We start from the raw sequence: 14,003 nt of genomic DNA on the forward strand, positions 1-14,003 counted from the left end.
CTGAGCAATCCCACCTCCCTCCCTGTCTTCATAGGTGAGGTGCTCCACCCCTCTGATTATCTCTGTGGCCTCCATTGGACCTGTGTGAGCTGGTCCATGCCTTTTTTGTTCTGAGGACTCCAGACTTGGATACAGTATTCTAGATGGGGACTCATGAGGGCAGAGCAGAGGGGGACAATCACTTCCCTCTCCCTGCTGGCCACCCACCCCTCTTTTGATGCAGCCCAGCATACAGTTGGCATTCAAGGCTGCAAGAGCACACTGCTCCGGCATGCCAGCTTTTTATCATATCCATACTCATGTTCAGCTTTCCATCCATACTAGAACCCCCAAGTCCTTTTCCACAGAACTGCTCTCAATATGTTTCTTTCCCAGTTTGAGCTCAAGTATGGGATTGCCTCAATCCAAGTTGCAGCAGCTTGCACTTGGCCTTGTTGAACTTCATATGTTCATGTGGACCCACTTCTCAAGCCTGTCCAGGTGCCTCTGAATGGCGTCCCTTCCTTCTGTTCTATTAGCTGCACCACTCGGATTGCTGTCAACTGCAAACTTGCAGAGGGTGCATTCAAATCCATTGTCTATGTCATTGATAAGGATATTGAAGAGCACCATTCATCTCCAGCCTTCACCTGGACATGAAGCCATTGACCACAGCCTTTGGCTACAACTATTTGGGTAATTCTTCATCCGCCAAATAGAGCACCCTTCAAATCCACATCTCCCTGGGTAAGGATGTGGTGTGGAAGCTCATCCGAGGTCTTACATAAGTCCAGGTAGATGACAGTGGATCTCCAGTCACCTCCTTGTCACTGTGGTTACACCCTAACCTTGGGACTTAAAGGCACTCTTCATTTCTCTAACCTGGCTCTGTCTTGACTGCACCACACATTCCTCCCTTGAAAGAAAGCCCTGTGTAGGAAAAGTCATATTTTACTTGAGTAACTGGCATTTAGATAGCACCTATATTAACTGGGAAACACTAAAGAGCATGGCTGGCAGGTCAAGTGAGGTTATGCTCCCCCTCTACTCTGCCATCGGCTTAAAAATTAAATGAAATAGATGTTATTTAGATTTCTCAACAATTTTTTTTTTTTAACTGGGGCTCAGTTAAGCTCATTTCTACTACTTCTTAAAGAAAATCTTAAAGAATGTCTTCAGAAAAAAAACAGATAAATTTCCTTTGAATCAAACTGAAAAGTGGAGTAGTTTTGTTTTATTTCTCTTAAATTACAACGGATCAGCTAAATTTTTCATACTTTTCACTCAGTGGACTGGGGTACAGTCTTTAAGGTCCCTTCCAACCCAAGCCATTCTCATGGCTCTATGTTTCTATTGTCCTATAGCCCTGTCTGTTGCCAATCCCATTCATTTTTGCTAGTTGTGGTATTTCAGCACTGTGATGAAACTTTCCCCAGACCTTCTAAAGCAGATTGGTTTTAAAAGTACATTTGGTGCCATCACTCAGCAATTTCTAAGATGTTTTCCATCTTTGATAAACACAGGTTAATATTTTAATGCTGTATTTACCTGTAGAATGCATCATACGTATTCACCTCTAGACTGCTGCATTTTTTTAATTGTTTGATGAAATCTCATGTGAAAATCTAACCCTCACTTCTTAATTTAGAACTGTGAGCAACGACGAGCTCTGAACAAAGCTCAGAAACTTTCTGAAGTTAGGGTGTAATTAGGTGCAAATGAAGAAATATTGTTTCTATAAATACCAGGAATCTTAAACCTCATACTCTAATTGAACCCAAGTGATAATTCATGCTTTAATGAGTCAGTACATTTCCATGGTTTCTTTTCCCCTCACAGCCACGAAGGAACAGATTCTGTAGCTGACCCGGCAGATGTTATTGTGGTTTTAAACAACTTCAGAAGCAAAATAATCAAAGTCCAAGTATGTAAAGATATATTTGTCTGCACTATTTCATTATATATGACTAATACGCACACGTCTTAGGCTGTATTTAATTGGAAGTTATATACTGGAATGTATCATCTAGATTTTGTAAATTTAAATAGAGAGAGGTATGCAAATTAATGTCGTTAATTTGAGCCAATAGAGTTATACTAATTGTGTGGAGGTTGTTAAATAGTTGTCAGCATAGCACAGATAGGATTTGTCTCATCAGGTTTAAGGTGTTTAATACTGGTGTACAGTCTGAACTTGGTGCCTAAAACTCCCTCTCTGCTTAATAGAATAGAAAGACAGTCCAGAGGACTGCCTGTCCCAGCTCACATATTGATTTAAATTTGAGGTGACCACCTCTTGAGGCATCCAGTTCTGCCCTGTGACTGGGAAGGGATTTGACATCAAGTCCAGATACCAATGTGGAAGCTCAAATAGACACACACTGAATTCTGTTCGCGGTTACCACAACTGTGTAAATGAAATTACTTGGCTTTTGCTCTTAAATACAGAAAAAATATGTTACCTTACGTAAATAATATTTTGTTTAGGTATACTCAGGATGTATGGATGTATTCTGATGTTAGACACTGAGAATGGCAGAATTATGTAAACATAAATAGAAAGAGGTATTTAAAAAAACATTTATTTTCTGAGTCTCTCCCTTGGTCCTGTAACTGAAAGTTTCCAGAATCATCAGAAGAGAATTCACTTTTTGAAGGGTGAGAGGTCTGCCTTTAAGCAACGGAGAAAGGCTGCAAGGGTGCCAAAATAGGAAACTTACTGGATCTGAAAGGTTGTGTGGTTTAAAATAATAACTGGAACATGCAAGCTGTATCGTTCAGTTAAACTGTAGAGTCACTTCAGTGTTATTTAGAATATGGCTTCTGCAGCTAAGAAGACACCACATGAAAAGAAGTCTGCAAGTGCTAGCTTAACAGTATAAACATGTGTGTCTCAAAAATACTGATCTTCTAATCACGGAAATTAAGGTCAGCACCTAAAACTAACCTGGCACCTTTAGTTAGATTGAGACAACCTGTATAGATGATTCAGCAACAGATTGGTCACTTCCTCCTTCTGAAAGGCTTATGAGAATCACAGTTTCCCTTCAGATAAGTTTTCTGCATGATTCAACACCCTACTGCCCTTCTGGCAGCTGATGGCTGGATCACAGAATCACGGCAGAGTCTTCTGTAAAGGAGGAAGACGAGCTATGATTCTGCTGACATTTAGTTTCTGTTGGAGTAAAGAAGTACAGAGTGTTTGAACATGCTGTTTGGTTTATTCATCACTTTATTTTTTCATAATTAGTTTCTTTGCTTCTTATAGTAGTGAGTTCTATGCAGGTCTTAAAAGTATGAAATGACAGTTTTACAGTTCAGCTTAATGCAGCTCAGTAATTATTTTACTGAGATAGGAATTGGGAAGCTGTTATTCCACCATAGTTAGATACTCCAACCAAAGTAGTAATTATTATCAACTAACTTACAAATGACATGAATTCTGTTTTTTTTTTTTTTAATGACTAGGTACAGAAAAAGCCTGATAAAATGAATGAAGATCTCCTTACTGATGGAACAACAGAAAAAGGAAATTTGGAATCAGCTACAAGGTACAAATTAATTTATTTTTAAAAGGGATCTAAACAGAAGAAAAATGTGAAAGGACACATCCATCCTAGTCTTCAGCTTGGAAAATGATTCTGAAGTGAATCTCCAACAGTATTGATCCGCAACATAACCAGTTTGGCTAAGGCAGCCTTAGCTCTTCAGAAACCTATTAAAGTAGTGCTCTGAGGGAGACTCTAGCTATGATCCCTTCCCTCCATGTGCTGGAAGGAATATGCAGTTAAAGAACAATCCTTGAAATTTAAAGCAAACAAAGAATACTGTGCAGCAGAAAAAGAAAAGCTCTGGACAGCTTACCTTAAACCTGAGTTGCTATAGGGAGAGTAATGGAATGAATTTATGAAAAAAAAGTAAGGAAGAATTATGAAAAACACCTGGAAAATCCCGTCACCACAGACTGCTGACTGTTATTCCTTTACCTCATCATTTACTGTTGGTCATTGCTGACAGCAAGGTTTAGGGTTATGTACCATATGTATATGTGGGTTGACCCATTGTGGTCATCTTTAGGTAATGCTCAGTATTTTAGAATTTATATATTCGGTTTCAAATATCATAGAATCATTGAATGGTTTGGGTTGGAAGGGACCTCAAGTTCCAGCTTCCCTACCGCATGCAGGGCCACCAACCTCCATATCTAATACTAGACCACACTGCCCAGCACCCTGTCCAACCTGGCCTTGAACACCTCCAGGGATGGGGCATCCACAACTCTGCCCTTTGGGAAGCCTGTTCCAGCACCTCAGCACTATCTTGGTAAAGAAAAGTTTGTTCTGAGTGAGTGGGTATGAGCTGTTGTTGTTTGCAGAAGAGTCACAGAATCACGGAATGGGTTGGATTGGAAGGGACCTTAGAGACCATTGAGTTCCTACCCCTGCTGTTGGCATGGCTGCCACCCTCTGGATCAGGCTGTTCAGACACTGGGTCAGGCCTTGAATGCCTCCAGGAGTGGAGTAAAAGATTTTGGAATCATAAAGATGTGTAATGGAAGTAAAATATGAGTGCATTCTGTCAGTGTATTTCTTCTGTGAATTTTCAAACTTCTCATTCTTTACAACCTCAGTTTTCTTTCTGGTAGATGTATATCTTAGTTGATAATCCATTTGTTTTCTTAGGTTTTCAGAAATTTCACCAGAAGAGAAGGAAAATAAAAGTGATGTACTTAACATTTTTTCAGTCGCTTCAGGCCATCTATATGAACGTTTTTTAAGGTAAGTGAAAGTTCATCCTAAAATTAAACAGCATAATGAAGCTGACCATTTTATCAGCAGGCAACTCAGCACCACACAGCTGCTGACTCCTCCCAAAGCAGGATGGGTGTGGGGGGAGATTTAAGAGGTAGAGCAAAAACTGCATGTGCAAGCAAAATGAAAGAAGGCATTCATTCACTGCTTCTCCTCAGCAGGCCACTTCCAGGAAACAAAGACTCATCGCACATAATGGTTCGTTGGGAAGATAAATGCTATCACTCCAACTGTCCTCCCTTCCTCCTCCTTTACCCCAGTTTTATTACTATGTATGACACCATATGTAGGACATCTCTTTGTTCAGTTTAAGTCATCAGCGGAGCTGATGGTGTCCCCTGGTGTCCCCTCCCAGCCCCTAAAGCACCTCCAGCCCACTCTCTGGCAGGGCAGTACAAGAGGCTGAAAGCCCATGTCTTCATGTAAGGATTGCTCAGCAACAATTAAAACATTTGTGTTATCATCACTGTTTCCATCACAAACTCAAAACTGGGCACCATACCAGCTACTATGAAGAAAATTAACTCTATCCCAGCCAAAACCACAAGACGTAAAGAAGGCCCAAATACATATTTCTTAGAGAACAAACTGTAGATAGATATTCTAGAAGTTGATTGTTCTTTGGAGGAAGAATGTTCTTTATGCCTGTCATGAATGCCTGTGCTATGTGAGAAAATAGAAGATGGAGCTGAATCTCTTTATGAAGATGTAGCAGCAGAGACCTCGTTAGAGTTTTTATCTATTTATGTTTACTCCAAAATATGGGTTCTGTATGCTTAGATGACCCTACTTCTGTTTAATATCTCAGTGTTCATGGATTATGTAATAAGGAATGACTGCTTTGAAGGAACTCTTGCAGTATTGCCTAATCCGTTCACCACTGCATCTGTTATTTTTCTCATTCCTGTGAGTGCTTGTCTATAGCTGTCAGATCTAGTAATTTTCCTGTCCCAAAGTGGATTTTCACAATTCTTTCATTTATGTTTGTTTGGAAAGCAGTATTTTGTACGTATTATTTTGTTTCCTAGTAGTCTGACAGAGTTGGAATGCCTGTGTTCTCTTTTTTTTCCTTCAGGCTTCAACAACTTTATTAAAGGGAAAGATCTGTTTATTTTAAAGGAGGGAAAACAGATTTTGAAATACATCTTTTTCCACGTACCTGAATTTTTTGGAGTTATCAAGGGCTTTCTGAAAATAATCTTAGCTTGAACTGTGCTTTCTTTTTCTCACTGATTTCCTTTTTGCAACCTATTAAACTTTACTAATGTATCCTAAAATCATCTCAGTAGCATAGTTAATAGTAGGTATCAATGTGTACTTTTAGTCTTTCAGGACCTCTCTCACAGTAGAAGTTATTAACTGATCCACATTTGAGACTGTTCTAATATTTCGTACTCAATATCATGTGCATGGATCATGTACATCCATCTCAAAGTGGTCTTGATCTCAAAACTTGCTGTTAAAAATATACAAAAACTTTGACTTAAATCGGGTTAAGAAAAGTTTTGATTAGAAAGTGTTAGCCTCTTTGAAGTATAGTTGAAATATAATGACCTGTGTGTATTCGTTTGTTTATTATAGACTTGTATTTCCACAGAATTATGATGCTTTCTGTTCTACGCCATACCAAAACGCCAGTTAAATTTTGGTTTCTGAAAAACTACCTCTCTCCAACATTCAAGGTATAGGAAACACCATTCTTTCAATAACTTTTCTTTAAATTGTGAAATACTTAGGCAAATTAGTACTACTGAGTAATCAGATAATTAAAAACTAAATTTCACAGTTGGAAATGACATCATGTGCAAGTTCTTTCTTTTCTGGAGACCAAATCCCAACGATAGATTATAATTTATTTTCCTTTGATGGACTCAGTGAGCTTGAAAGAAATCCTTTTTATGTTGTTATAGCTGAGGATTCTGCTAAAATTAAATGTGTTCATGTGACTAGTGATCATGTGACTTGATCATGGCCAACAGAGATACAACTCTGTTGCAGCATTTCCTCCATCACCTTCTGCCTCTTTGTATGTCATATACATGTGCAACTTATAGTTTCTGAATCTTTTTCTAGGATGTTATTCCTCACATGGCTGAGACATATGGATTCAAGTACGAGTTAGTACAGTATAAGTGGCCCCGCTGGCTTTATCAGCAGACAGAAAAGCAAAGAATTATTTGGGGCTACAAAATCCTTTTTTTGGACGTTCTTTTCCCTTTGGCTGTAGATAAAATAATCTTTGTAGATGCTGACCAGGTAAGGAAAAACAATATTAGATAAATGTATGAGGAGTTTGTTTTGTTTTATTTTATCCATTTTATTTCCCTGTGGCTGTTTTATTCAAATGTTGGTCTCCCAGGACTGCAGCAGTTGTACAAGCAGAACCAGTAGTGTTGCAAAAACATGAAACAAAACAATTTGGCTTGTCTTTAGCCATATAGAAATTAAAAGAGTCTCATCACACACAGTGCTGTAATTTGTTTCTATTGCCCGTGGATGGACAATGGCACTTGGAGAGGTAAGTGTGATCTTAAAGGTGCATTTCACATTAGGTGTATTGGAGTGATTCAGATTCTGGGCTGATTATGAGCAGACTTCATTGGCTATGGGAGGTGTCTGAGATGATGAGTTCAGACCAACTCTTGGATGGATGGAATTTTTGAGTTGAATCCTGTCTCTTTTGTTCTCAAGTTTGTCTGCAGTCTTTCACTCAGAAATTATCATGTACTGAAAGGCAACGTGCTGCCTCAGGGAAGATATCGAAGAGTTTGTCACGTGGTTATCAAAAATCTCAGACAAATATTCTGTATTTTATTACTTTTCCAAAGCTAAAAGAGATAAATTAAATTTAGTTATAGCAACACGCATCTTAAAAACTGTATTAAATTGTGAAAGTATAACTTTCCTTATATTTTTAAATTATAAAAATAAATGTAATTTTATTCTTACTCAGATTGTGAGAAGTGACCTGAAAGAACTCAGAGATCTCGATCTAAAGGGAGCTCCTTATGGATACACACCTTTCTGTGACAGCCGTAAGGAAATGGATGGGTACCGTTTCTGGAAATCAGGATACTGGGCTTCACATCTTGGGAAAAAGAAATACCATATTAGGTAGGAGAACTGCATATTTTGTGCAGTTTGTACAACTGATTAAAATCTGGCTCTGGATATTGCCCACAGAGGCATTCACAAGCAGCTACCCAATAGCCTTTCTCAAAAAGAGATGAATTCATCTGAGTTCAGATGATATATGGTAATAGCTTCATCTGTTTGCTTTAAATAGTACTCTTTTAGCATGTGAACAGTTTCAGGTTTCTTGTCACTTCTTGATTAAAGTTACAAAGAAGGATATGAAACTGCAGAAGTCTTGATGTATATTTTTTCTTTGCAGTGCCTTATATGTTGTGGATCTTAAGAAGTTCAGAAAGATTGCAGCAGGAGATAGGCTTCGGGGCCAGTACCAGGCTCTTAGTCAAGATCCAAACAGTCTGTCAAATCTAGATCAGGTATACTTGGGCTTAAGAAATTCAGCTTTTGTTTTATCTTTCTCAGTATGTACAGAATTATTGTATCTCAATATATTTTTTATAGTTCTGAAGAATATTTGGCTTTTTTTCCCCCTCTGTTTCTTGTTTTTCTTCTGTTTTTCCATTAATGTTAATTTAACTTACCTAAGCTAAGTGCTAATGCACTCTGGTGGTTGCTGTACATGGTCGCCATGGGTTGACTACGGTCTTTGTTCATCTAACTCCACCAATTTTTAAAGCTAGGTGGGATAAGTTAAGGTACAAATCATATACAAAGTGTGTATATAGATTCCAGATATGCAGAACTTTCTTCAGTTTAGTCTCTTCTTCTCTAGCACAGACTCCTTAGCTCAGTGGAAGATTGATAATACAGCTCATATGGTTTCTGCCTGAGTAAATATTACTTTTTACTTATGTCTGTGGGTGAAATTCACAAGGCTTCAAAAGTAAGGTTGTCGTTGTTTTTGTGATTTACCTTGTGGAATTATTAAAAGCACAAAAGGTTTATTATCTGCCTACTGCAGTGAAGGGACCTCTGAGTAGAAAAGCCCACATCTCTCACTGCCACGTTTTTCCCATAAATAAATAAATAAAAATAAAATAAGCCATTCTTATGGTACCAGACAAAGAAAAGTAGAAATACGCCTACACTACAAACAGGGACTAAACAGAACACGAGGAGTTAGAGCAGCTTTCATCTGTGACTGAGAAAATCAGAGGACTGATATAATAGCAACAGTTGAGTATTAACTTATAAAGAAATTGGAATAGTAAAATGACTTGCTGGCTTCTGCACTTGGAGAGTCCTGACGCAATGAGCTGTATGCTTTTCAAACATAGTCTTATCCACTCAGAAAGACCTTCAAGATTCAGAAGCTGCTCACAAGTCTTCTGACATTATGCCACTTCTCAGAAATAGTCATTAGTTTTACGTAATGTCTTCACAGCAGCAATAGTGTGCATCTTTCGTCTTTGAGATTCTTATGTTTTCAACAGCTTTAATAGCCGATAGCCTCAATGTAGAAGTTTGTTGGATCACATCATTTCCCTTGAAATTGAGGTGACAATAAAACATTTGATTCCTAATATTCATAGAATTGAAGTTTTCCAAAAAAAGAAAACATTTAAATTAACATTTAAACATCTTGACTCATTGTACTTCTATTTAGTGTATTTTTCTATGCTAATGTCTATATTTGAATTAAGTTATATGCTTCTTATAGCACAGCTACATGTACTATTTTATTCTGTCACATTTAGCAGTGTGATTTGGCAAAGTAACACCCAACTACTACTTACTTGAGTACTGACATTTATTTTTTAAATGTAACGTCAGGGTTGTGCATATGAAAGAGCTTATGAAAGTATCTACAGCATGCACTTGTTATTTTTAACTGTGGACAGAGAACCTGTACTGTAGGGCTGCACGGGATTTTTCTCTTTTGTAAGCAATATTCCCAACATGATATTAGATTAGTGTTTTTATAGTGAGGGCATTTGAGTGTACAATTAAGGTGAAAAAAAAAAAAAAAGAAGAAAGTAAGGAGGATAGCCAGAGTAGCAGTGTAATAGCTTTCCTTTTCACACTCACATTTCTGGAATCCATTTTCATTAAAGAAAGCTAACGTTAGAATAGTACCATAATTCCACATTACATGGTTTTGAGCTTGCTTTTGCAAATGTCAGGAAGGGAAATATGGTTAAGATATGCTATAAAAATTTCACTCATTCTGCTCAGTAGTGTTTAGAGCATGGCACATAATATCTGAGCTGTGGGCATTACTTATGCCAACTAAGAATGAACAGACGTAAGTGTAAGAAAAAATTTCTTTATGGGAAATGGAGAGGTGGAATTGGCCACCAAAATTAGTATTCTTAAGTTTTGAATTGCAGAAGAGCCAGGTGAGCAATTACTTAAAAGGGAACATAAAAAGTTGCAGATGTCATAGAATCCCCAAGGTTGGAAAAGACCTCTAAGATCTCTAAGATGACCCAGTCCAGCCATGCACCTATCACCAGTATTTCCCGCTAAGCCGTGTCCCTCAGTACAACATCTCAGTGTTTCCTGAACAACTCCATGGTTGGTGACTCCACCAACCTGGGCAGCCCATTGCAGTGCCTGGCAACTCTCTTAGAGAAGAATTATTTCCTAACATCCATCTTGAATCTTCCCTGACACAATTTAAGGCCGTTCCCTCTGGTCCTATCACTAGTTACATGGGAGAACAGGCCAATTCCCACCTCACCACATGTAACAGTGGTAACAAATGGTTAATAGACAGAGATATTATCTGGAATGCCTCATAAGTAATTGTTTGATAACCAGTGACATCAAAATTCAGTGCTAATTCATGATTTTACACACTTGTGCAGGATCTTCCCAATAATATGATTCATCAAGTAGCTATCAAGTCTCTCCCTCAAGAGTGGCTTTGGTGTGAAACCTGGTGTGATGATGAATCTAAGAAAAAGGCTAAAACAATAGACTTGGTGAGTTGATTTTGAGTCAAATTAGTTCTATAGATTAAAAAATTGTTTGCAGTTTCTGTGGCTTTCGAGATACACTAATTTTTGATATCATGGAGCCAGCCTTACTGGAGGGAATTGGAGCACTGGGCTGCTTTTGATAGATACTTGAATATATACAATGTCTTCTTTCCTCCAGCACCACTCCTGTGTGCTCTGTAGAAAATCTCCTTATTTTGAAGCTGAAAACTTTGCCTGAAAATGAAGAGTTGCTATCTCTAATTCGATAGGTGCTGGGTTTTTTTACTTCTCTATTTATATTTCCCCCGTTTTCCTCCATATTCAGCCATATTATTGGAATTCTAATTACGTACTGCAGACTCTGAGTATTGTGTGCTGCTGCCTCTGCTGAACCCATTATGCAGAGGCTCTTTTTCTCTGTCCATTTCACCACTGTAAACTGAAGATAAAGCATAGTTTATATATAGCTTAAAAATAGTAAAGCTGAGGAGACATACCTACATTTAGAGAGAAGGAAGCTTCTCTCTTTGGGAATTGAAACAGAAGAAGTTCTGCTCTGTCATTATTACCCCCATTCCATTTTTCCCCTCTTATTAATTTTTGTCACCCTCCGCTCTGCGTGAGTGAACCTTTGGAGCCATAATTCTGAACAAAAGCAGGCAATTGGAATCTGATGCAAATATCCAGTATGTAAATAACTTATTTTGTGCCTGTACAGTTAAAATAAGCTTTTTTGTGCACTAAACATGGGTAGTCTCCATTCTAGAAAATGACATTATAAATGCTGACAGAAACACTTGTTAGGTGTGAGATCTGAGATAACTGAGAGCAAAAAAAAATGTGTCGAAGACAAGATATTTCTCTGGGCTGCTGAGAAATGCCTCTTGCTATAAAATATGAAAATTTTAGCCAGATATGGTGACTAGGAAATGTGGTTAAGTAGCACTTCTCTGCAAAATATTTCAGATTTTTTTGTGTGTTGTTGACTTTTTACAACACTAAATTCCTTGACAAGGTTCATAATTAGCTGCAGTGTAGTTTTTGTCTGAGGCTTATCTCTCACATTGGAGTTATTTGCAGACCATTTTTAAACACTCAGGTTATTGTCCTAATCAACCTGTGGTTACCTGGCTAGTTTTTAACAGTGTATCTGCAGTGACACTGAGGAGATGGTGACTTACAGTTCCTTGGGAAGCTATTATTTTTGCATTGGCTTCGTTTACATTCACTGTGTTTCAAACTTTCAGTGCAACAATCCCCAAACCAAAGAACCAAAATTAGAGGCTGCCGCTCGAATAGTTCCTGAGTGGGTTGACTACGACACTGAGATTCGAAAGTTAATACAGCAGATTGAGAAGGAGAAGAAAAGTAAAAAATCATCTTCTAAAAAAGGTAATTTACCTTCATATTTATCTGTTACTTCTTTGAAAGACTTTGTTTGAAACGAAGGTTGGGGTCAGTAGATGTGTAAGTTGAGTTGTATTTAATAATTTTTCATCGTCTGTGGGAAATGGGCTGGGTTTTAAGAGTCGTGTGATGCTTCTTTACATTGGAGTTATGCTAAGATACGCTAAGATGAAACAAGCCATTTGTTTCATGCCAAAGCCCAAGAGGACAACATTTTCAAGTACATAATCTTTTTATTTCATATTGCTGCTCTTTCTTCTTAACGCTGTTCAGCAAGTTTAAATTCGCAGTACAAATGTGGAAGATTTCTAAAGTAAAGGACATTGGCTACTCAGAAGGGTACCTTAGCATGGGTAGAAAGGTGCAATGAGTACGGCTGGACTTTCAACTAAAACTAAGTATTTCCAAGCATGAAACCATGAAGATAACTGAAGCCCACCGTTTGGGAAGTGAAGTGGGGGTTGGACTCGATGATCTCTGGAGGTCCCTTCCAACCCCTACAATTCTGTGAAGTGTCATTTGTCTCATCCTTTTCACTCCTGACTGAGCAGAACGTTTCCCTTCAATTTCTCTGTGCTCCCCGGTTAGCAGTCAGTCTCCCCCTATGCTCCCCTCCTTTTCGATGTTACTGCCCCTCTCCAGAAATGCCCATGTCCCTGTCTGCTTGTCCAACGCGTTTCTCTTCCTTCAGCCTGCAGTTTTCCTGCTCACATTGGTCTCCAGTCTTAAGTCAGAAAATAAATTCCCTTATCATTACAGGGAATTCCAAGTAGTTGTTATTTATTTGTGAAATCTTTGGTCTGCTTGTGGCAAGGCTCTCAAAATGAAGTTCATGTCACTGAATTGTTTTGGCAGTAACTAGGCAGACTTTCTCCATGTTTTACAAAGCTAGGCAATAAGTTTCTGCGTGCTTGTGCTTTTTAAGATTTTTTTTCCTCTCGTTGCAGGTTTTAAGCACGATGAACTTTAGCGTGGCCTGTAAGAAGTGATGGTGACAGCATATTGTCTTCTGCAAAAGATGGAGCGGAAGCCGTGGAAGTTGCCTTGGGACTATTTGTAACATTCTTTAGTGTAAAGTGAAATATTTTGTAACTTATGGTGTTTAATTTAAAGAGTTCTACATAAGAAACAGAGACCAGAAGGGAGAAATCCACAGGCACTTGGTTTTATTTAAGTCGGTGTAGACTTGCTTTTGTCATTTCTTTGTTTTTCTTTTCCTTCTGTAGAAGACAATCTGCCCAGGGGATTTTAGAGTATAAAGAATGATGTATTCAGCTCTTCAAAGATGCACTGCCTCAGCAATTGAGAAGGGGGAGGAGGCACTAAATAGTTACATGAAAACTGTTTTATGCAAATTACATTCATTTAGTCTAATGTATTTAAACACAAAGTATTTTGGTTATATGTCTATAGTTTTTTTCCTGGAGGAAAGCTGTGGTCACAAGCCAAATTCTCATTGTAGCCAAGATACAATATAAAAAAAAAAATAGCTTGGGTAAGTTAGACCACATGAATCCAACTTTGAAGCTTGCCAAAGTCAGAAATGTAATTCTCTATTCATGATGCAGGATTACTGCCCTCTTAACTAATTTGAAAGAATCCTTTTTGATTCTTGGGCTCCTTTGTCACTCAAATAGTACGACATTAGATTCCACTGTGTGGTTTTGGTTAAGGAAGGTGAGAAGGTCTGTGCCTGAGAGCTGTTTCCACTCAGTTTTTACTGTCATCATTCTGTCCAGAATTTAAAGTAATAAAACACTCAACTTATTTTTCACTCTCAGTGGTGTCT

At 38.1% G+C, this 14,003-nt stretch overlaps 1 protein-coding gene across 3 annotated transcripts in view; it reads left to right on the forward strand.

Annotated features, from left to right (window-relative positions):
• Positions 1-13,994, forward strand: part of UGGT2 (UDP-glucose glycoprotein glucosyltransferase 2) — a 75,145-nt gene extending 61,151 nt beyond the window's left edge. For 2 of the 3 annotated variants that reach the window (XM_042839091.1, XM_042839092.1), the window contains exons 30-39: positions 1,819-1,903; positions 3,448-3,530; positions 4,662-4,757; positions 6,388-6,472; positions 6,864-7,046; positions 7,744-7,904; positions 8,185-8,299; positions 10,694-10,810; positions 12,055-12,199; positions 13,162-13,994. In XM_042839091.1, coding sequence (XP_042695025.1) covers positions 1,819-1,903; positions 3,448-3,530; positions 4,662-4,757; positions 6,388-6,472; positions 6,864-7,046; positions 7,744-7,904; positions 8,185-8,299; positions 10,694-10,810; positions 12,055-12,199; positions 13,162-13,184 — 1,093 coding nt within the window. In that variant the 3' untranslated portion in view covers positions 13,185-13,994. Of the gene's footprint in view, positions 1-1,818; positions 1,904-3,447; positions 3,531-4,661; positions 4,758-6,371; positions 6,473-6,863; positions 7,047-7,743; positions 7,905-8,184; positions 8,300-10,693; positions 10,811-12,054; positions 12,200-13,161 lie in introns of those variants that run through there. The other variant, XM_042839093.1, reaches the window with a different exon arrangement.
• The last annotated feature ends 9 nt before the right edge of the window (positions 13,995-14,003 follow it).

The sequence above is a fragment of the Centrocercus urophasianus genome, unplaced genomic scaffold (assembly GCF_019232065.1).
Source record: "Centrocercus urophasianus isolate 14NV4802_14NV808 unplaced genomic scaffold, USGS_Curo_1.0 seq_9, whole genome shotgun sequence".
In the NCBI taxonomy this organism is placed as follows: Eukaryota; Metazoa; Chordata; class Aves; order Galliformes; family Phasianidae; genus Centrocercus; species Centrocercus urophasianus.